This window comes from Athene noctua, chromosome 1, assembly GCF_965140245.1.
Source record: "Athene noctua chromosome 1, bAthNoc1.hap1.1, whole genome shotgun sequence".
Lineage (NCBI taxonomy): Eukaryota > Metazoa > Chordata > Aves > Strigiformes > Strigidae > Athene > Athene noctua.
Genome location: NC_134037.1, coordinates 114,894,022 through 114,918,444, shown reverse-complemented (window position 1 = coordinate 114,918,444; position 24,423 = coordinate 114,894,022). Strand labels below are relative to the sequence as shown.

General features: G+C 45.2%; 1 protein-coding gene across 2 annotated transcripts in view; it reads right to left on the bottom strand.

Annotated features, from left to right (window-relative positions):
- The window catches only part of SYNDIG1 (synapse differentiation inducing 1), an 80,565-nt gene that overhangs the window by 37,117 nt on the left and 19,025 nt on the right, over positions 1-24,423 (bottom strand). For both annotated transcript variants that reach the window (XM_074926647.1, XM_074926655.1), the window contains exon 3: positions 15,338-15,475. In XM_074926647.1, coding sequence (XP_074782748.1) covers positions 15,338-15,475 — 138 coding nt within the window. The remainder of the gene's footprint in view (positions 1-15,337; positions 15,476-24,423) is intronic.

Here is a 24,423-nt window from a genome sequence, read left to right as displayed (position 1 = left end):
AGGAAATGGCTGTTTCTCCTCCTTCCCACTGTTAACCCCCTCGGCTTTTTGAAGAACTAGTTTGGACTTTTGGTTGCTGCACCCCCATGAAGGTCCCATTTGAAAGCCTCGATTGCCTTTGCTGTGCAGAAACCTTCCCAAATCCCTATGAAATACCACACCACCAACTGACTCTTGCCTCCGTCTTTTCTAGGGGGCCCTCTCTGATGTGCCAGGTGACCAGAGAGAACAAAAATCTCTGATCCCCCATGGGTTTGTTTTTGACACTTTTTGCCTATGAAGTGGTTAATGAATACAAGGTTGCTTTTTCAGTGCTGATGAATAACCCAGCAGCTTGAATCCCAGTGGTTTTCAATGTGATCCGTGAGGTTTAAAGATAAGCAGAAAGGTCCCGTGCATCAAATGACAGGTGCTGGTCTCAGCACTGCAAGCGGCACACTTCCATCAACACGCCCTGCCACATCTGCTCCTCATGGGGCTCATCAGCTCCACTGGGCTGCTCTGCTCATGTCCCCCAAGAAAAACAGCTCCCTGTGTGCAGCACATCATGAAAGGCAGATTTATTTCCCCTCTGACACAGCCACACTCCAGTGTCCCCATTTCAGCTCTTCCAGCACTGTCATTTATATGGTTCCCATCACTCCAGCAGCATTCAGGATGGCACAAGAGGAAAGTAAGTTCAACCTATAGATTGGAGGTGGTATAACTGCACCCAGCAGGACACTGTTTTCTCTTTCAAGCTAATTGTAGCAGAGCATGCCAGTATATTTGTGCTTCCTGCAGGACAGATTACTCCCTTCTACACATTCTCTTGTATCTGGGAAGATCTTCACTGGTATAAAGGACATTGATACTATGCTTGCGTTATAGGGATGGGCTGCCTGAAGTATGCTGCTTTAATTAAAACAGTATAACTTCTGCTTGCAATTAATCCCTAATGGGTTTTGAAGATGGAATTGTTCATTTATCATGGGCCACAGTAAATGGGAAATTTGCAATTCAAGGAGTGCTGGACCCAAGGGGCAGAGAAAGCAACACCAAAGCATTCAGAGCCTGACTGCAAGGAGACCAAAGCAGGGAAAGTGAGGCTGTACAATCGCCAGTGTCTTAATAATGGTCCCCTTCCAAAGTCAATCAGTAGATGCCCCTCCTTTTGCTCTCTGCAAATGAAGAGGAAGCAAGACTCAGGCTCAGCCTTTTCCGAGGCAAAGCTGTGCCACAAGCCACCTCTGTGCCAAATCTAGCAGAGGCACAGGCAGCTTTCAAATGTACTTACTGCTGCTTTATGCCCTGACAGATCAAAGGGTCGTTTAGATGAGATGCTGGGGGATATGGTGTAGTGGAGAACTTTGTAGAGTAGGGCTGATGGTTGGACTTGATGATCCCAAGGGTCTTTTCCAACCTGAATGATTCTGTGATTCTATGATTCTATGATAAAAGAAACCCAACTGAAACCTGTGTCATTATCAAATATGTTAGAGGTCCAATCACCATAAGTCCAGGAAAGTACAGATACTTCCAAGAGCAAGAGCATGCTGTCATTGCAGTATTCCTAGCACACCTTGTTCTTGCTACCAGAATGAGCCCTGTCTCCTCTCAGCATAGTGGCAAAACTGCTTGATGAGGTAAGGAACCTCTAGAAATCATTAACACTGCAGAAATTCACTGGTTTTACTCAACTGCCCTTTCCTGAATACTGGAAGTAGTCATCTGCCCAAGAAGGGGGTGTCCTGGGTGCCTCACGGTTATGGATGTGAGGGATCCTAGAGAAAGGCATCACCTGCAGAGAGCTGCATCATCAGGAGATGCAGGAATGCTCTTATCTTCTTCTAAGATGAAGGCCTTTTTGCTGCTGAGACCCCAGTTCCCTCAATGAAGGGGAGCCACTGTTACGCCCCATTTATACATAGTGTGTATGGCTGTGTTGGGTCTCATGTTCACACAAGAATAGAGGAACCCTGAACTGAGACATTCCATGCCACAGTAAAAAGTTGCTCCTTGAGCTTACCTTGAATTTTGCTTAAATGACACTCCATTCTTCTCAGTATTTCTGCTAAGCAACTTTAAGAAATGTACAGAGAACATAAACTTCCACCTGCAGTTCATGAGGGAAAACCAGGCAAATAATGTTACCAATTCCCCAGGCTGCATCCAATGCCCTGAAATTCTTTGAGATTTCTTGCTGTTAATAAAGAAATGAAGGGGAACTAATGCTGCTCATTCCTTTTCCAGCAAGAATGCATACATGCACTGGAACCCTCTATGATGATCTGTTTTCCGAACACGAGACATAAAAAGAGTGTATTATGGTTTTGTTGGTATTATACAACACAGAAATTATTAGAAAGCAGGGAGGGAGTCACAACGCATCACTTCTACGACACAGTTATAGAATCAGAGTATCTAAAGACTTTAAACAAAGTTGATGGGGAGGAAAATGATAAAGTGTTGACAGAACAAAGTGAGATATGGTAAGAATAGGAGCCAATGCCCATGTGATGTAAACATTCATATTCATTGCGGGGATACTAAAAGTCCTGGGAAACAAGAAATTTGTGTTCACAGCTATTTAGGAATAGACACTGAACATCACAGGACAGGGCGGTCTTCACCACGTTTAACAAAGGAAAGCTTTCAAATGTAAGTGACACATCCATCAGACACACCAGGAAAGACCCAGATGATGCTCAGGGTGAGTCCAGCTTAATCTGAGGCCAACTGTAACAGCTGTGGTTCACCCTGAGACTGGGTGGATGCACTGAAGCTTTGGACCAATGCTGTGGCAAGGTCCCATAAGGCCACTGAACTTATTGCTTTACAATAGCTTCTGTGTAAGTGCAAGCTTCTAATTAATTGCTTAATTAGTTGTAGTCTGTAGAAACCTGCTTAGAACAATGCCATCTGTGCAACAAGGTCAAGGAATGAGGACACATTCAGCACAATTACTGAGTGTGGCATCTGGAATGAAATCCAAGAATCCCAGGCTGGGACAATTACTATTTAAATCAGTTGAAAGGCCCACATGTCTCTGGACACCAAATCCCATTTCCTAGGTTATCACACCCTGAGAGGATTTGGAAGTTACTCTGCCCATTATCAGCCCAAGGACCACCTTCAGCTTTTGTAGCATGTCCTTGCTGTAGGGAAGGGAAGTGCTGGGAGCAGCTACTAGGCTCTGAACTGTGCACAGGGAATTCTCCACCAACTTTTGGTCCCCATTGTGAAAGGGGACATGATTCCTTCTAGAGATCCCCCATCATATGACTGAGGAACAAGAAGTCCAAATCCTAGCCAAAGGAGGCTCCCTGAACAGACCTGAGAAGGAAAAATACAGTCTTTCCTGCTCCCACCATCATATCTCTACACCCCCTGCTAGAGACATAGCCATAAGGAGAGTTCCCTCATGGTGATACACCTCACCTCACTAACATCCACTGGCCATCTTTGGGACTGGGAATTCTGGGTAACAGCTGGTTCGAATTGCATCCTTTCTCCTGGACTTCACGATGGCAAAGCACTCACTCCAAGGAAGGCAGGGATTGACAATTCCATCTCTCCTGTCTGATGCTGACCCCTCTTCTTTCACCTCTGCTTCGTCCATCCTCTTGGACACAGCTGAGTCCCTCCATGCGTGGACTTGCATTCACCCAAGCAACCATGACTCTTCCACACTTCTTGGAAATAATACAAGAAATGCCAAAATGTGGAATTCCATTTATAACTTGTTGCTCATCGTGCCCTATAACAAGTGCATTTTAATACTAAACTGGCATGGGGGAAGGGAGAAGGACAATTTTCACAATATGAAAAAATTGGTGGGTTTTTTTTCCCCAAGCACATAAATACTACATTAGTTTTATTACCAGCAGTACATCATGTGTCTTGGTAGGTGCAGTTTAATGTCCTGTCTATCTCTGTGGATACAGCTGGAGGCAAAGCTTCCAGCAAATGCTATTGTTTAGATTAGGAAACAGTGTTTAGGAACAATGTAATAATATTAGATAATTAACTAATCATTCACTTCTTAGACAAAAATTTCCACTATTTTAGGCACAAATGAAACAAGGGCTGCAAAAAGGGCACCACAGAGACTGATAAGAGACCGATCAAGACTGTTACAGATCAAGGCCAGAGCTATTGAAGGAAGACAGTATCTGTATATCTGTATACCTCTGAATTTCTAGTGGCTGTCTAGAATTTCTGGTGGCTGTCTCAGGGAAGCTGTTCCTGCTGGGCTCAATATTTTGTCCAGAGTCATGGGAACAAAGTGAAATCTCTCCATCTACTTTAATGGGAAAGATTTATTTCTTACTGGTCTTGTTGGCTCTCAAGCCTTCTGACTGGCACAGAGCTTAACTTTACAGACACTGCCATTAGCAACAGAAATCTGCCTTTCACCATGCTACCTTCCGGGGTCCCATCATATGACTCCTTTGTATGTTTTAGCTTTCACTTGAAGAAACCCTTGCACTCAGTGGGGAAGTGTGTAAGCTCACTGCTAGGACAGACATAGCAACTGTTTGTCCTGAAGGAAAACCTCAGTGCATAACCCCTTTGGAGGTACATGCTGCTCAGGCACAACAGCTGAAAATGGAAAGTCTTCTCCTTTCCTATCTCAGATATTTTATCAGTTTATAAAACAGCTGCATTCCTTTCCAAGGTTCTGCCTTGCAGTGGGTCCTAAGACTCAACTAGTTTGATACGATGGATAATCCAGTATTTATTTTAGGCTGAAGAGCATAGATATTACTTGTGAAAATGCAGTGCCCAGTTTTAGATACAAACTGCACACCTACAGGCAGGTCCTAGTCTCTCTCTTTTCAGCTGATTCTTGTAGTTCATCAGAAAATAAATATATAAAAACTTTTTTTTTTTTCTTGCTGCTGGGAAGTCAGTCAATTCAACAAGGAGTTAGAATTGTCTGTCAGGCATCTTTGGGAGCCTAGATCACTAGACTCAAGTCTTCACTTCCAAGTGGTTTTCTGCAGCCCATTTGAAAGAAATATGCAGATTGTAATCAGAAGTGATCAATTCACTTTGCTGTGCATCCAAACAAAGTAGTAATTCAGTAACCCTCACCAGAACAGCTGCTTAGAGATAGCAAGCTGTATATTCAAGATTAGAATTTAGCTCTGGGCCTCTGGTACATGATGTTGATCTCCGAGAAGAAGAAAAATACCTGAGTATTCTGTAAAATGAAAAAAGGTTAACCTTAAGTCTTTGCTGCTGAAAACATCCATTCATTTAATGCTGCATACATTAAACTTCAGCTGTGCGTGCCTCCTTTCATTTGTTTTGGGTTGTTTGTTTTTTTTTGAAAAGGGTGCTGTCACAGTGCAAGACAAAAGAAAGGTGTCTTTTATAAACAGCAACCGAAGAACTATTCTAGACACACACTCCATTCCCCTTGCCACAGGAGAATTTAAGGGAGAACATTTACCACCAAGCTTCTGAAGCAGCCACTGAAGCAGCATCCAAAGCTTTCTGGCTTTCCTGACAACTGCAGCAGACATTGGGACAGCCAGAATGGGGGGACCATGTTCCATTCCCAGATCTGCAAGGGGTCTCTTATTTTCTCATGTCTCTTTGAGCAGGGCAACCTACTAGGGAGGTGCAAAATCATGTGCCCTGTTTTTGCCCTTGGACTGGAAGCATGCCCCTTCTCTGTCCTCTCCTGGAATATAATCCATCCTAAACATTCTACCTTTGCAGGTGTGAAAAATCAGATATTTATCTGTGACATGCGAGGATTACTAACAAAAGTCCCTCCATGTTCATGCTAACAATTCTAACTCCATATCTCCATATCCCTGATAACAAAAAAGCATCCTTGTTGTCTAAACTAAAAGTACCAAAAAACCCAACTGCCTAAGACTAAAAAGTTGTTTAAACTTAGCAAGAATCACCTAAATGTAAGGGGGTATTAACCCCCCGCTCAATTGCTGTGGAAGATTTATTACCCTACTCTTCAGATGCCTATATCAAACAGGCTTCTGAATGATTTTGTGAATACTACAGGCACAACAAGCTTAGTGGCAGGCATGAAGTAACCTGTTGAGGGTTCATTATTCTGCACTGAAACAACCCTCCCTGTCTTGCAAGCCTGTGAAATAATGAGCCAATAGATGAGCAACAAAAAGTAACACCAGGATGAAAAGAGGATGTCAGGAGGGAATAATGTTTTACACCCTTGGAGCATGACTATATTGATATGGCTCTGGGCTCTGGCTGGCTCAGCATACCGTGTGAGGCATAAATGTCTGGTATGGAACAATTCATGTACAAAGTTTTCCATTGTGCAGGATGTTCTTGCTAATAGAAAAGACTCCTCATCTCCTCAAAGATTTTGAGCTGGTCTCTTCTGTCCCAAACTTTCTTGTAAATTAAATACCTGCATAATGAACTAAACTCTCCAGGGAATGTTATTTGCCAGCTACCTTTCCAATTATTTAAAATTAGCTTAAGGGCTAAAGCAATCAGGCCATTCATTAATCTAATCCCTTTTTGTAGCTGTAGTTCGTGACTTGGAAATGTGACCACAAGATCAAAAGGACAAAGAGGAATGAAGAGGAAATTACACAAGACACTTATAAAGTTCCCTGGCCCAAGACCTCACCCACAGTGCACTGAAATCAGCAGCTGCTGACACACAATGCACTCTAAATGGCCATTTTCTTGTGCGAACAAACATCTCTCTTCTCAGGAGGTGCCTACCCCAAAGGGAAAAGTCGGCATGAGCAAAGTCTACCCACACTCAAACCACTGGCTGGGAGCCAGCTCCTGCCTGGAAAGCAGAGAATTACAGGTGCTGGTAGTTGTATAAACCCCACTTCAGAGTTATTGTCATAGTCTGAGGCAGACCCTGGGGAATCAAAGGGACACAAGACATCCTCCTGCCACTCTGTCCAGGACTAGGATTTCCCTCTCCTCTGAAAGGAGCAGAAGTTGCAAACCTTGAATGTACTGAACCATGTGACGAGTTTTTTGCAAAGCTAAGGTATGTCACCCAAATGTCCCTCATCAGGGGCCTGGGACATCCATTTCAGAGCTGCTCTTCCAGGAACAAGAGACCCAGCACCCTCACACAACAAGATATGTTCCTGGCTATTTCAGCGGGTAGTTTCTCTCTGTATCGCAGTTGAAAACAGCAGCCATGTTATTTTATGCTGGCACAGGCTGTGCTGCTCATTATTCACTACCATCCTCTGCCTAGCAGATCTGCCATCTGCCTAATGGGAGCAAGGGGAGGAGTGTGGACAGGCAGCCAGCAGAGACCTTCTGCAGACCAGCCCTTGTGAATACAGCCTTGTCTGTGCCCTGGCCATGCACATGCTCCACATGCCCCACGGGCTCTGCTGGCCCAGGTAATCATCCTCCAAGCATTTACTTTTCACTCTGAGCCTGACACATAGCTGCAACCACCTGCCTCATGAACATGCCCATGTGTGAGCTGCAGTGGCAGAGAAAGTCCCTTGCAGTATTCATGCAATCCTACATTTAATCCTTCTCAACAGGGGAAATCTCTAACCTGCCTTTCTTGAAGCAAGACCTACCTGGAGGAGTAAGCTGGCCCTACCAAAGCTATCGCATCCCATGCCATGATCCTAAGTTAACTCTGGTCATCACAGCCTCTCTCCTACTCTCAGTTTCTCCATCCAACAAAGCATACTTCCCTCTCCTTGATGCCCTTTATTCCTCCTCAGAAAGGCTGATGGATCATCACTCTTGCTACTTGGGCAGACTAGATGCCTGAGCCCAGGTACTGAAGGGATCTACATTGTACAGATGTATGTGTGTATATACATATATATGTGTGTGTAGATAGAAAGATATACCCACTAGTGGATCTCCATTCTGCTCAGACAGTGAGAGGAGTAGAATGAGGCTGCTGGTGCTGTCTGCATTTGTTGAGTACTCCGAGTGTCCTTCTGTGATGTGTGTGGTCAGCCACGTTTGTATGTAAATATACCATGTACACAGTGTGTATGTGTGCTTGTGTGTTTGTGCCTGCTGGGAGTGCATCTTCAGCCTTGCTGCTGGTTGGACCTGTGGACACGGAGCAGAAGCAGCTTCACTCCTCTCGAGCTGCTGGATCTGGCATGAAATGTTTTCCTCTAACAGACTCTACCCCTGTGTCTAATGAACACACATGGTCAGCAGTTTAATGAGCTTGTGTATGTTGCTCACAGGCCAACTTGTGCTGCTCAGCCCAGGGAGACTGGTGTGCACAGCACAGCTCCCTCCCCAGGGTCAGACCCACCTTCAGGTTAGTATCAGTCATGTCTACAGACCTGCCAAGGGCAGGATGCCTGTGTCACATGCAGGCAACCCCTGACTCAACCCCCTGCGTGGACAAGGTAGACAAGGGTTAAGAGCCATCAGCTAGAAGTGATCAAGCATAGGCCATGCTCCTCAGACCTAGGCTTGGCTACAGATGCAAGTCAAAGCACAAGATATGCATGTTTAAGAGCCATATGCAAGTACAAGACAGCTGTCTTGTGATAGCTAAAATTATGGTGCCATTCAATGATCTTGAAGTGCTTATCCTTGCAAGCACTGTGTTTTAACAGGAGTGCACACATATGCACATATATACAGAGACAGTTTGCAAGCAGAGCTGTACGAGCAGTTTGCAAGCAATGTTCACCCCACATGGACTCATATAAAACCTTGTTTTCAGTGATTTCAATCTCTTGCCAAACTTCAGGCCTGAAATCTAACACGACAGTCCTCTACAGCTCTTCCTGTGTTATGAATGTGGCTGGAAGAACTCAGCTCTTTCTTAAGGTGATTACTGAAGAAAAGTCCTAGAGCATACAGCTCGTCCCACTGAGAAGCTAAGCCCCATGACAGGAGGGTCTGAAAGCCACAGGCACCTAGGGGTGAAGTCATATGTAAGCATGGACTGCACTGGTCGGGGAACCTGACTCTCTGTGTGAGTCCCTGCCTTAGTCCCCTCCTCTGTAAGACAGAGCTGACAAAGACAGATTTTCCCCACAGAAGTGAGTGAAGGGGAAGCAATTCTCACCAGCTGAAGAGTTGGCATGTCAAGAAATTGTAAGTATTAACTAAACAGAATCTGCATTCATCAGCTATTAAGACTGAAACAGGTTCAGAGGAACCCATAGGTCACGGTGCCTGCCATCTACCTTGCAACTGGGACACAGACCAGTGAGTAGTGGACCTCCCAGGGCTGGGGCTCTAATGCAGGGACAGTGGCCACACTGTCAGCCCTTGGCCATCTCAGCAAGACACTGGCATAGAGCTCTGCTGGGATGATTTCTGCAACAAAAGTTCTTAGCAGCTCCATGTGAAGAGGAACTAATTTTGACTTCCTCTGACTCCTTCCTGACACAAGAGGGTTTAATTGTCTGGAGGTTTTATTCATAACCTTTTACAGCTCAAAGACCACCAAACTTCATCAGAAGGGTGCCTGCATATGCCTGCACTCACAAGCACACACAGAGCCAAAGAACTCAAGAGATTTGCTTTTCAAGTGATCAGCACAGACAGCCTAAGGCTTGCATAACCGACAGCAGAGACAGGGCTAGGTAGCCCCAGAACACACCCAGTACTCTATATCCAAGCAGTGTGACTCGAAACAACAGCCCAGCTTCAACTCAGGGATTCTGTGATCTGATATCATGGCCCAAGACACCAAAAAAATTACTTTTTCATGTTATATTTGTGGAGGCTAAAGCTCCTTTTGACAGTCAACTCTTTTGTACAAGCACTACTTAGTCCAAGAAGTGATACAGTGCCGAAAAATCAGCAACTCCTCTTGAAAACGCAAAAGCCCACTGCCTGCTTTGCCAGCATTGCTTCAGCAATGCTGACCAGCATGTCTTGCAAGTATAAAGCTTGGCCTGTTACTGAACGTGTAACAAGAAAAATACTCAAAGGCTTTTGTTTTCACCTGTGCCTTTTCATCTCAGATACAAGGGGATGCAGCATCACCAGTACAAACATATGGTCGTGCTGTGGACATCATTTTTTATAATCTATGGATTATAAATTGAGAAAAGTGGGGCAAAAAGGGAAAAAAAAAACCAGGGTGAGTTGGCAGAGCACAGAAAGGTCTTACCAGCACCACCAGTCAGTTTGGTGGGGTGTGGCACATCACACTCCTGTCCTGTCTCATGGTTTTCTCCATTGAGATGGGGACTATAAGCCACATTTCTAGTGAATGAACAATAGATAATACATGGCTGTTATTTCCCTGTCCTTTACAGTAGTGGCTAGATGTCAAAATCTGATGCAGAAAAGCAAAGGAAGTGGAATACATTTATCTGTGCTGAGCACCTAATCTCTGGTTTCTGATGAAGATTAAGTTCACACTGTCTTTTCCCTCCCAGGGAGGCATGAACATTATTTCTTTCCTCTCCCCTGTGACCACTGAAACATGTCTAAATAGTTTTTTCAAAGTCTCTATCTCTGAAAAACTGGATAGAAAGTAACCAAACGTTTCTGAAGTTATCATGAAGAAAGGCAGGCTACTCCTTTGCCTGATCCCGTGACTCATGTCTGTATGAAAACTGGAGAAAACCCTTTCACCCAGCACGCAGTCCCTATTTTTCTTCAAAAAAAATATCCGAGAGATGGTATTTGGAGATGTGCCCACTGAAGCAATCCATGGGCTGGGGAAATAATTGCAGAGCCGTGTGTCCCTCGATCACCATGTGAAGGAGGTATATAATTACAGCATGGAGTAAATGCAGCAGACGGGAAGCAACTGCTGTCACGCACTTGGATTGCAGCCTGCGGCCTGGCAGGTCTCACATGCTGCTGGGGGGGAAGGTGGGTTTGGAGGCTATTTGAGCACCTAAGCATGCTGAGAAGTGTCCAGTGGGATTTTTCAAGCGTATGTCTATGCCAGTTTGACACAGCTCCATGGAGGTTGTGCAGACGGTGGATAGAGGTGTTGTACACACTCTCGTTTCTGTCTGGCCCAGCTGGCATTTCTCAGATGCTCTGGTGGGGACTTACCTGGGGCAAAGGGCTCCACATGACAACCCGCGTCCCACAAGACAGCAGGTACAAAGTGAAGCTCATTCACAGCAGCACAGACTTAGGTCTCTCATAAGTAATCTCTTTACAGAAGGGAAAGAAATGTGTGCCACGGTATTGCTCTCTTTCCTAAAAATAAACGCAGGAAGAAAAAGAGGATTCAGACAAAAATATCCTTGCAGGATATCAGCCCCCACCAAGCAGAAATCCTGATAGGACCCGATAAATCATCTGATGGGTTTAATGGCAAACTTGACAAGACAAAAAGATTTTTTTTTTAAACTTCTTTCTCTGACTTAGGAAGCTTCAGACTTGCCTACAATCTACAAAGCTAAAAACTTCTGTAAAAAAGAAAAACTGAGGTACCTGCATGACTCCAGAGGATGGAGATTTACGAAAAAGTAAACATAATGATGTTTTTCTGGTCAGACACTATTTGTGGAGAATAATTTTATGGTGAAAGGCAGGCAACTTCTACATTTTCCTCTACAAAGGCTTCCCTGCAAACTGCACAAAACTCCCTCTGACCCAGCCCTTCAGACTCAGCTATAAACTGTTAGGAAAGTAGCTAATCCAAAAAATTGCAAGCCTGAAAACTCATATGCCCCATTTGTAGTAAAGTGGAAAATTAGCCAATAAACACCATTTACTGTTAAAAATCTAGTACTCAGAGACATTATCCCTCTTAAGAGGTTACTCTAAAGCAGTGGCCTGTGGACAGGTCACCTGAATGGCTGGCGTGTGCAAAGCCCCTGTATTTCAGCTGTGTTGGCTCAGGCAAGAGGGGGACCTGGACTCCACTTAGCATGACTCCAGTGTGACCAGGAGGACACCTTGTGTCTGTGAGGCAATGGGACTCACAGTCCAAAGAAGCATTCGTGATGGAAGACAGGATACATGGGAAGAAAACGGCCTCGTCCCGAGAGATTTACTGGTAGCTGAGAGAGCAAGCAGCGGGTGTCTTGTGGGAACTAAAACACAGATCAAAACAGAAGAAAGTAAATAAGCAAGGATACAACACAGTGATGGCCTCAGGCTCTCTGTTTTACTGCGGGAAGATGGAAAGCAGCAACAATCAGCATTGCTTGGGATAGGAAGGTGACCAGGCGATGCCCTACTCCTGCTTTCATAGAGTGCATTTCTGAATCCACTGGTCCTCCCTGCTGGCTCAGCTAAACCTGATGCACATCTTCATTTCCACTACACAGGCAGACCCTGCACACCTGCTTCGTTCTATACAGATGGCCTCCAAAGCCCTAAGTCAGCAGCATATTGGCAAGAGCGTTGGTGGAAACACTAAGTCCCCCACAGAGCAGAAACAGCCCCTGAAGGAAGCCCATTGCTTTTATGGAACATAGGGAAAAATAAATCATTCTGTTTGTAAAGACCACCTCCGAAACCTTAAAGCATCCAGCCCTGTATAATTCTTTTGAACCATGACATAGACATATGCAGTGTAAATGTACTGCCAGGTGCTGCAGGAATAAACTGAAAGCACCTGTCCCTTTAGATTGACCTGTACTGCAAATATATCTTCTGCAAAGCAGGCCTTCATCTGTAAATGCATTGCACACCTAAAGGAGACCTGTTCTTTAAAAAAAAGTTCACCACAAGTGCTAATTCTGGCACAAAGAATCCATCCACCAACTTTGAAGTTCCTATCCGTTACAATTTTTTCCCAGACTGGGCCTTTTTGGTAGAACTATCCAGGAGACTTTTGAAAATATGACATTTTCAAGAGTTTAAGCAACTGGAAAAAAAAAAAAAAAAGGTTTGAATGCAAGTGCCAATCTCTAGTTATAGTTGTGACTTTTGATAAGGGACAGGGAATGTTAGACTAGCCTTTTGTATTAACAAGAGATCTCAAATGCTATTCAGGAATTTAAGTTAAAAGACCTATATAAATAGAAATCACATGCTAATAGCATGCAATGTTTTACTACCTCATGTATAAAACATCATTCTGAATGGTTTATCCTCCAAAGTATGAGGCAATACTACTGTCTGTATTAACTTAGCTACATGCAGGACTTCAGTGGTTTATACCATATATTTTAACCAGTTCTCAGCCACAGAAGGTTTTGGCCTTAATTTTAGTTTCATTTTTCCGCTGGAAAATGCCAGTGTGTTGGATGTGGGGTTTTGCAGAAGAGCCAGTTTTTAATGAAGGCTCGTGGTTTCTCAGGTGTGTGATGGACCTGCTGGAGGGGAAGGCAAGTAGCAAAGGTACCTGCCTGGGAAGTCGGGGAGCAGACAGACTGATGCACCTGTGTTAGACCAGGATGAGCATGGATTTGACCATCTTTCTGCAAGAGATTTGGGAAATGAGTTATCAGCTGATGCAGCTGTTGCAGAGAGCTAAGAGGAGAAACCGGAGGAAAGGAGCATGCAAGGTGTTGTGGTATTACTATTACCATTTTTTAGTGGGGAGAGATGAAAAGATTTCTACCCCCAGTGCAAAAACAAAAAACAGAAGTCAAAATCCCTCAGAAACACAGTCCTTCCTCCTGGCTGGATTTAGGCACCGCTTGCCTTGCTGCACCCAAGGGGTCAACCAGCAAAGACTGATTCACCGTCTCTCAAAGCAAAGCACCTGCCTGACCTTTCTTGCTGACAGCTCCTAGTTTTCAGTAGTCACATTCAGTTGTTCTCCATTATTATGCTAAACCAAACAACACCCAGGTTTCCATTTTCTAGTGCCTAAATCCTTCAGCACAATATCATTATCTTCCCCTGCCTTTGTGTGGCCTTTTCCACCTTCCTTATGCTCCTATCAAGGTAGTAGAGTGTTATGGATTCACACTGGCCCCTGGGATCAGTTCATAGCTAATGTGGATGCCCTGTTCTTCATACACTGGCTCTCAGCACATTTAACTTCCCAGACATACTGCTTTTTAGTACTTAATTATGTTGTTTGTTTTTCATTTATTGGACTGTGCTGTGTTTTCATTGCTTAGATAAAACTAGCTAGCAATCCCCAGGCCTCCTGAAGGAATGCTACCGCAGGCAATTAATGAACACGCTATTTTGCCCAGCACAGAGCAAGCACACTGATAATGGTGACAAACTCTCAACCCTTCCTTGGCTGCAGCATTAGTGAAAAATTCTGCCTAGTCCACAAGTGTGAAGAGATGTGGCCACTGAAACTGCTGGCAAATAGCTCTGCCTGAAGGACCAAACGGCAGGATACTAAAGCGCATGTGGATCCCATCTGATGCTTTACTTCTTACTGTCATCATCACCAGGCAAATCCCTTGACACAAACTTGACAAATCGATAGTGCTCAAACAAGGAAACTTGTTATTTTCTACCAGACAAACTTTAATTGTCTCAGAGGCTTCCTCCTTCAATGACAGACACTTGATTTAAAGCAAAAAATGGTAGTGCTGTATCTCTTTCTTTAATATTGAGGACTAGAATTCTTCAGATCTGAAGTGCTTGCTCCAGCTTAACAAATATCCAGTGCTGTTTAGAGCCGGCAGATTAGAAAGACAGGCAAGAAGGTGAATGATTTTGGCGCTGTGGAGTACAGACTGCAGTTTGCAATAGGCATTGCTACCACCAGTAGATAGAAATATAAGTGAACATTTCCTTGCAGACACTGATGAAACTTCCAGTGTGACTTCTTTTCTGTCACATTACATTATCTGCCAAACTGGAATACTCAATAATTACTCTGCAGGCACTTATGAAGACATACTTGTCGAAACAAATGATGGGGCATGAGGTGATTGTTAGTTAGTCACAGGCTGCAAACCAGCAAGCCAGTCTCATGAAGGAAACATACCAAAACACTGTCACTTCTCTGGTAAAAAGTATTTCCATATTAAAATTGGACAAGACTGAGCACTTTTTCAGGAGAAAAGGAAATGGTTCCTGGAAAGCAAATTCAACTCTGCAGAACATAAATTATTTTTCTACTCTTGGAAGGGTATTACTTGGTTTGCTTTTCCAAGTGATCAGCTTGGGCATCAATAGATCAGTGTTCCCAATGGGAAATACAAGTGTTTGAGATAGCACTCAAAAGTCATGTCCACAGAAAATCCCTGGCTGGACATTGTATAACCTGACATGGAACCTGACCATTGTTAACTAAAAACCTAAAATATTTTGTAGACTCCTCCCCCAGCAAAGTATCTCACAAGACAACCACCACTATCACAGAGACATATCAAGGTGGGAAAGACACTATACGGTTTAACCGCCTCCCACTATCCTAGAGAATGTGTTGCCCACATTTGGGTTTTGGTGAACTTTCATTGATGGTGTGTAGTGATAGCTACTCCATGGATGCAAAACTCTGAATTAGGAGGAGATGCTTTAATGTTACCTCATGAGACAGGTAGAAGGCAGCAATGCCCAATGGCCAGAAGCAGCAGAGCATGGAGAACACAGTGAGGCCGAGATGATCTCTTGGTGGCATCATCAGAAAATTGTCTTCGCTTTCGGTGTCACTTGAGTAATCGCTCTGGAATAGGAAGAGAGACAGAAGTGTAGAGGTGCGGGTTAATGATATCATTATTTGACCTCTGCCATGGGCCAATGCTGTGATCACCTGCCCATAAAACTCTCCCCAGTCACACCAGTGCAATTCCTCAACACTGAGACAGGTCTCCAGCACTCACGGTAGAAGCCTTCTGGTGATCCATCCTGGTGTCTCTACCACACGGGGGTCTCCATCCAGGGCCAGCTCTGGGGGCACTTGCATCCTATTCATCAGGGCCTGTGCACCCATTCTGCTCTGCTGTGGCCCCACAGTGACAGGACCACAGGAGTTAGCCTGCACACCTGCAGCATCCACACCAGCTGGCAGCATCCTTCAGAAGGACTTCAGGATTGGGACTGTGGATGTGGCACACCTTACTCCCTGCCCTGCTGAAATGCTCACCAGGGCACTAACCCCCTGTTTTAGCAGCACCCCGAGGGAAGGCTGAGAGACCTCAACCCTTACCAAAATCAAACAGGAGAGAAGTGGGAGCACAGCTCAGAGGCAGGGCTATCTCTGCAAGTTGAAGGCTGGGACTGCAGTTGCCCTGTCAGCACCGACACCTGAGGAAGCCAGCCCAGCCAGCGGCACAGTCAGCTCTCCTCTCTTACTGCATGCAGAGCAGCACCTAGCACAACAGGCACCGACGCTGTGGTTATTCCTGGCTTTATAGTTACAGCACTGGTACAAGAAGGGTCCTGCAGAGCTCTACAACTCACCCTGGGAGCACCTCCAGCCTGAGAAGACGTGGCCAAAAATCTTCTCAAAAAACCCTTTTGTAGTTGCATGTTCTTGACTGATTGTAAGAGAAATGCTGTGTAAAATCCCACCAAAAGGAAGATAACCTGTGTCATGTTTAGAAACTTACCCTTTGGGGCATGGGTTTTGTGTCCCTCTTAGAAACTTAGCAGCCTCTTCAGCAGCTTTTGGCCTTTGGCCAGAACAACTGCTAAAGTGACGTTGATCTACCAGTGAGCTCCAAGTGAGAAACTCCTGAACAGGCTGCTGACTGTCCAAGACAGGAAAATGAACACATGTGGAAGAAGGTAAGTTTCTGAACATGCCACCAGTGAGACACAAGTAAGAAGGACCTAGGAAATGCTGGCAGCCTCATGATATTTGACAGACGTGGCACTGGGCAAAGGGATTGCCTCCCAAGCTGACCCATTTGGAGAACCCACCAGATGGCATGTCTGATCACTTGCTCACACAGAGTCTGCTTTGAAAGATATTGCTTCCAAGCACCTGCCACAGACCAGAGGGGCCTGGGAGGGACGGGGGGGTGACCAGGCAGGTCCCACGCACTAAGATTGTGCGGTGCTTGTGAACACCAGCACGTAGAGCACTCCTGCCTGTGTCAGGAGTCTTGACGCCTCATCAGAAGCGACAAAGCTCTGCTCGGCACAAACTCAACAAAACCCACTTCTGAAGGGACACCTGCTCATGCTGGTGTACAGTGTTTGAGCTTGGTGGCTTCCCTTTCTGCTTTAATTTTCAGAACACGCCATGGTAGTAAATTTTAATACCAATAATCTTTCAAGAGTAAGAGGAGAGAGGGGGAGGGAGGAAATCCACAACATTGCTGAAATGGTGTCTTGAAACAGTCCTCTTCCCTGAGCTTCATGACAGATAAGATACAAAAAATAATTTTTCATTTCCCACTTCCTTACTGAGTAGTGTGCTAGCATTGTATCTGTGGAGACACCTGTCTGATATTTCAAACTGCCTTTTCTTGCAGATGAAGATGAAACAGGGCAAAAATTCTCTAGATAACTTTGATCAAGTGCAGAAACATAAAATTATCAGTTATGCTGCTTTCCAAAGAGACTAATCATTCTTTGGGTGGTGGTGTCATGACATCTCAGATGATAGCTTCCATGCTGACTGCAGATGTGGCTGTTAGATTGCAAGAGGATAATGTGGAAGTTTTCTTCGTTATGTCAACACGAAAGGGTTGTCAAGCATTGGAACAGGCTGCCCAGGGAAGTGGTTGAGTCACCATCCCTTGAGGTATTTAAAAGATGTAGAGGTGGTGCTTAGGGATGTGGTTTAATGGTGGACTTGGCGGTGCTAGTGTAATGGTTAGACCTGATGATCTTAAAGGTCTTTTCCAACCTAAATGATTGTATGATCCGATAAAAACCCTTACTGGGGAAGATTAAGTCACTATAGGCTCATACTAATGGAATAGTAGAGTTACACTGTGAATGCCATTTTGATGGGGAAAGTCCCCGTAGTACACAGTGCATCAGATGACCTGAATGTCAGTCACCAAGAGTGATAGTATAATTCTGATCAGGAAGCCCTGATCACGTAGTCCAGATACGAACCAGAAGGGCAGGGGCGGGGGTGGAAAGTCATAAATCACAGAAAGAAATCAAATAGCAAAAGGTACCTCTTACCCCTCCCAGCTAAAGACTCTCCAAGCAAACCCTCTTCTCTAATGTTCTCTCTTACCACACAATACCCAATCCTGAACTGATTGAGAGATCTTCCCTATCCAGAAACCCTTCTGATATTAGGAAGCTGTTGACAATTTGACTACTTAGCTGTCTGCCTTCACATTTCCTGGTTCTGCAAGAGCTGCATCCTGACACTGGAGGAGCTGGATGTTAGAATTACTGAGAAGACAGAATTAGTTTGCCCAATTACAGTCACTTTGGGTTAGCAGACTAATCCTATAAAATCACTAATATTCTTGTCCACAACACTGCTCCTTTCATGTTTAAGTGTCTTTATAAATTTCCATGTAACTTTTCACAATTACATCATAATTTCACTAACCTGATTGAAAGCTTTTAACTCTTGCAGAAGTTAGGGAATAGCATAACCAACTAATTTTCAAGGTTTGGGTGGTAAGCTAGACTGCACAGACAAACTTTTCTTTATTTAATGTTAAGCTAGATGAGTTTAAGCAATCTGAAGTATTGAATTATCAGGTTTTTCTTTCTACAGGTGTCCCACCAGTGTATCCTTCAACCAAACAATAAACAATCAAAAGAGAGCTTGTGCAACCGCTAAAAAAAATACCAGGCAAAGAGCATCCCTTTCTTGGTTCATATACTCTGTTCATCACTGGAGCAAAGATCCTTCACAGTTACTTTCCTAACAAATCCCAGTTACTCCAGGCTTTTTACTGAGCTGGTTAAAACACAATCAAGTTATCCTCTTAGAACAGAGCTCTTCTATCCTGTCGGTCAAATGATATTACTGTCTTCATGATGCTAGAAAAATCTTAGGAAGAAACAAGGCAAAATACATACTGATGCAGCTGCAATCACGTAAATGACAAGAGAAAGAAGGGTCATGGAGTGTCAAGGAACAGCAGCAGCTGACAGTCTCTCCAGGACATGGAGGGATTCACCCCTTTTCAGACATGACATCTGGCTCCAGCAGCTTTCACTGCAATTGCACAACCACTTCTAACCACAATGCACAGAGAGTAATTACAGAAGGCAGCACCTTTCCACTGCAAGTCAGGGTCTGACTTGAAGACACATCTTTGTGCTTTAACATGAAAGATGTCATCTCAGCAAGGTCCACAGTCCTTCCCCTTGCCAAGTGAGCTGTGCTCTCTGCAGCCCATGCAACGTGCTGCTGTGAGAACAGATACTTGTGCAAGTGGCCCTGTAGCAGAAATGACACATCTCTGAAATTACTGAGCACACAGTGGGGGGATTTTCTGCTTCCAATGGATCCTTTGTAGCAAAACCAGTTATTACAATAACAAAAACCCTCCTCATCCTCACTGACAACTGCTGTGTGTTCCTCGCCAACACACTTGGAGTTCAGATGAGAAGACAGCACAGGATAAAGCAATCTCAGTCTCAGTTTATCCACAAGCCTTTCTGGGGCTGTTAGGAGGTAGAGGTGACTTCAGGAGTGCAGGCAAGACTGGAGTTACCAGGAGATGGGGCCCCAAAGGACATGTCCCCGGAGCATGAATTCCTGCAGAAAGCAGAGCACCCTGCCCAGATGTTGATTACAGTGAATGACAAAAAAAGGAAGCAGCCCTTCCCTTCCCTTCCCTTCCCTTCCCTTCCCTTCCCTTCCCTTCCCTTCCCTTCCCTTCCCTTCCCTTCCCTTCCCTTCCCTTCCCTTCCCTTCCCTTCCCTTCCCTTCCCTTCCCTTCCCTTCCCTTCCCTTCCCTTCCCTTCCCTTCCCTTCCCTCCCCTCCCCTCCCCTCCCCTCCCCTCCCCTCCCCTCCCCTCCCCTCCCCTCCCCTCCCCTCCCCTCCCCTCCCCTCCCCTCCCCTCCCCTCCCCTCCCCTCCCCTCCCCTCCCCTCCCCTCCCCTCCCCTCCCCTCCCCTCCCCTCCCCTCCCCTCCCCTTCCCTTCCCTTCCCTTCCCTTCCCTTCCCTTCCCTTCCCTTCCCTTCCCTTCCCTTCCCTTCCCTTCCCTTCCCTTCCCTTCCCTTCCCTTTTTTCCCCTGTTGATGTAGGAAAATGATCGGAAGACAATGGCCTGCTTCCCCTCAGAGGGAAGGCTTTCATTGGGTGAACCAGCTGGGACACCCCCTGGGACACCCCCTGGGACACCCCCACACAAGCTCTTTGTCTTATGTCTTATGCATGTCTTTCAATGGTGCACATCTCTGCACCCTTAAATGCATTATGCACATGCAATGTGGGCAGGACATAAATCAGATTTCTGCAGAAACTGTCGATGTGACAAAGGATGAAGAGGTGAAATCAACTTTGTTGGGAGAAGGGACGTTCCCTTCCCAGTCCCGGAGTATGTGGGATTTTGCAGCTGCTGGAATTTGGGTGCTAGACAATTCAGCAGGAAACCTTGACCTCTGTATTCAAGGGGAGTGCTTCTGACACTTCCCAAATGACCTGTGTAAGAAGTCAGCCTTGAACATAACCACAAACACGGTCACCCTGGAGACTGATGGAATGAAGCTGAAACACCGATGAATTTTAGTCCATGAAATTCAACTAGCTGTTTCAGCTGATAGTAATGCTTCCTCAGCAAATGAGTGCAGAATGGATGGAGAGAGAAGAGGGTATTTAAGATGGGATACGGAACCAGGTAGACACCCCATTCCTGACAGGACCGTGGCTTAGGAGCAGGAGTGAGCTGGCACAGATCAAGGCTGGCTGTACACAGTGCTGAGTGCAGGGCGTGCCCTTTGAACTGTGTTTCATGAGGCAGCAGCCTCAAGAAGGACCACCAGACCAGAGTTTCAGTCAAGAGCAAGCTGAAAATAAACTTACTCTGTAATGCACCACAGGACGAACGAACTTCCCATGGAGAGGGAAGGAAAGGTACAGTACTGCAGACATGTACACAATGGGTCCAGTTCTGGTACCCCCACTTCTCAAGTATGTTGGAAAAATCAGGAATCTGAAGGCAGGTACATGCATCAATGCCACAGAAAATCATCTACACAGGAAGAAAGTAGAGAAGCCAACTTGACTTGGAAGATAAATTTAAGATGCAATTTCATCAGTCTGTAAGTGCCTGCATGAGTAGATAATTTCTGATCAGAGACAGCTCTTTCATTTTGGCAGAAAAGCAGAAGAAACCCCAGCGACTGAAAGCAGAACAGATGAGGAACAGACACAAGGTGCAGATTTTTAACAGAGATGGTGATGAACAATTTTCTGCAGTTGTAATGGATTTTCTATTACATGAAGCCCTTTCTTAAATTGAGGCTAGCTATCCCTAAAAGCTATATGCTTTACCTCAACCAAGACATTATAAGTGAACAGAGACTCTGCAGACAGCCTGCTGTGGGCTGCCTGCGACATACCAGAGGCTGGACTTGACATTCACACAGTCCCTTCCAGTATTAAAAGGCTAGGCACACTGGAAAAGTCAGACAACAAGGTCTGCTGTGAACCACAGCTGTCAGCAACCTTTGATGGATATTCAGGAAACTGCCTTTTTGGTATTACTCCTTTTTTCCTTCAAAGCAACCAATTCAGCAACACACACAGACTGCATACAAAACTATTTTCTGGTGTGGCCGTGTGGGATCTGCTTCAAATCCAGATGGTTCAGTGATCTGTTTCTGACAAAGACCAACACATGATGCCACTCTAAGATAACATGTGCTCTGTTTCCCTCCACACAATGCCTGTTTCACTAATGCAGTTAAACATGATGAGGGCATATTTTGACCAGCACTCTGCATCCCTTTGCTCTTTTGCAAGCAGTCTGAGTTCATCTAAATGCAGCAGACATTGAAGATCGCATGCTGGATGATAACCCTCCCACCAAGGGCTGTGGTTTATCACTGCTCTGCCTCAACACACTCACTGGGCAGCATCTGACGGATACTCAAGAGGTGATACCTCTAAAACCTGTTGCCATCATGGGATTTTGTCCTGATAATGTATTATTTATTTATTTTATTTTGCCTCTTTATTTCTTTTTACTGTTTTGAGTTTTGCAGTTGCTTCCCTTCAATTTTAAAGGTATTTAAAGATCCATAATCCACTAAACCTGACGTGGTCCAACTCCTTTCGTTTCCACACCTCTCAGTCTAAACTGCTTTGTCAGTTGAGCAGCCAGCCTTGCAGAATGGGCTCCCAGAGGTCTCTCCTTGCTTGGAAAGCTTTTCATATATAACCTTGCAAAACCAGTATGTATCAGGGACAAAACCCCCCGAATGCAGCAATCCAAGCCCATTCTTCCTCCTGTCCCCCTGGATTTTGAGCATCTCGATTGTGATGTTTTCTAGACACCCACAGCCAGTCTGCCTATAGCTCATCGGTAACTTGCATTCAACTCATTGCAACTGGAAGGGGATTACTACAGACAGCAATAAACAGACCCATACTAAAACGGGCCAGCTGCCAGCCTCGTAAATCACACTCTTCCTCTGGGAGAGCAGTAATCACAGCCATAAAGTAAATATCCCTAATCTTTGTGTGAGTGACAGGGGCTGCCAACAACCCTTTGAATTCATGGAGAAGGCACATGTGTACCGTGGCATGCTCCTGTCTCTGCAGGTGGGACAGTGGCTACCACAGAGAAGTGACTCTCAGCAGCTTATGCTGGCAGCTGTTGAGAAGGGTGAAGCTGCAGTGAATGCAATGCACTTCATCAATGCTATTCTTCGTGGCATGGGATATCACTTCAGGGCTCCCACTCAGGGAGAGGAAGACCTCCACAGTTTGCAGACACAGGGGTTCCTGCCAGGAGGAGCAGAGAAGGCGGTTCCTGCAGAGAAGACGGTCTCAACACTGCCTGTTGAGGAAGATTAGGGAGATACCCCTCTTCACTGAGCCCGTTCAGCAGGAAGAGTAGCAGTACACCACTCAAGCTGGGACAGGTGGGGTGGCCGTTCATGACTGTCCTCTTTTTGTTTCAGAGCTGACACAGATTCCTTTGTAGCACAGTCCGCAAAGAAGTGTGCCCCATTCCCACCTTCTGCAAATGACTGTGCAGCTCATCCAGAGCTCCTGCCACTTATGGGCTGGAGCCCAGGGACCTCATTGCATATCATCAGTCTGAAAACTCTGGGAAGTGATGATGAGAATGGGAATTGCTCTGGGCTCTGGCTGCTATTAACAAGATTCATAGCAGGGCACTTGCAGACTGCTGAAGGTGACTTCACAGCCATGCTCCCTTCACCTAGGGCTGGCTAATAAAGGTTAATATCCCTTGGCAGGGCTTAGCACTGCCAGACTCCAGTGGCTTCTCCTTTAAGGGAGAAAAATAAATCAAATGCAAATGAAGTGTAATCACTCTTGTAACCTGTTAATAATGCGCCTGTGAAGGAATCTGGGGACATAAACTGTGCCCTATGGGGTCAAACCAATGGCCCATTGAGCCCCATCCTCTGCCTCTGACAGCAGCAGCAGGACATGACATAAACCTGAACACTTTGCAGTCCATCCTTTCTGCTCCCTCAGCACCCACAACTGTTGTGTAAGAGGTACTGGAAAGAAAAGCTTTGTGAATTCCTTTTAATATGTGTTTATGGATTCCTTATCCATGAATCTGACTAATCCCCTTCGAACCTGCTGATCTGCCATAACCTCTTGTGGCAGCAAGTCACCAAGTATTCACTACCCCGTGGGTTAACAATTTTCTGCTATCTATGTTAAGCCAATTCCATGCTATCTTCCTCAAATGTCCCCCATTTCCAATATTGCAGGTTTGGTGAATGGTGGGTCTGCACTCACCTCATCATTCACTTTCATGATCTTGGGCAACCCTCTCATATACCCCTTGGCCACGTTCTCTACAATATGGAGAGTTCCAAACTTTTTCACCGCTCCTTGTAAGGAGGCTGCTACTTCCACTTGATCATTTTCCTTGTCCTTTTCTATCTCCACAATGCCCTTAAGAAGTGGGGACCACAATCACTTAAGAAAGTGGATTGCACTAAGCAAAATACAGTGGCAAAATGCTGCCAGTGCTCTGTCTTGCTCTCAACACCGCTCTTTAAGATACCCAACATTCTGTTGACCTGATTTCTCCACAGTCTTTCCTCAGTTGCAGCTCACAGTTACAAGCTCAGTCTTGAGTTCACATAGACTAGTTTATTTTTCCATAAATACACTATTTTCCATTTATTTACATTGAAACACATCTGCCACCATTTTGCCAGTCAGTTTTGTGCAGTCCTTCCAGCGTTCTTCTCCACTGGCATGCCACCCGAATACCCAAACGAAACTAACACAATTCACAGACTTGGGACAGTCTGAGTCCAAATGCTTCCATATTTCTCCCTGACCTTATCCCTTGTCCCTGTGTTCTTCTGAGCATGTATTACGAGACAAGTAACCAAAATGACATTCCCAGATCCACAACACAACCCTAGCTGTGCTTGGGCATTTAATGCCACCATTTTCTTCAGTTCCCCAGGTGCAGAAAAAACAGCTTCCCACCTCACAAGAGCACTGCAATGACCAGTGAATTAATTAGTGAAAACAAGGTGCATGACCCTGAAGGAAAATGGCCACACAAGCA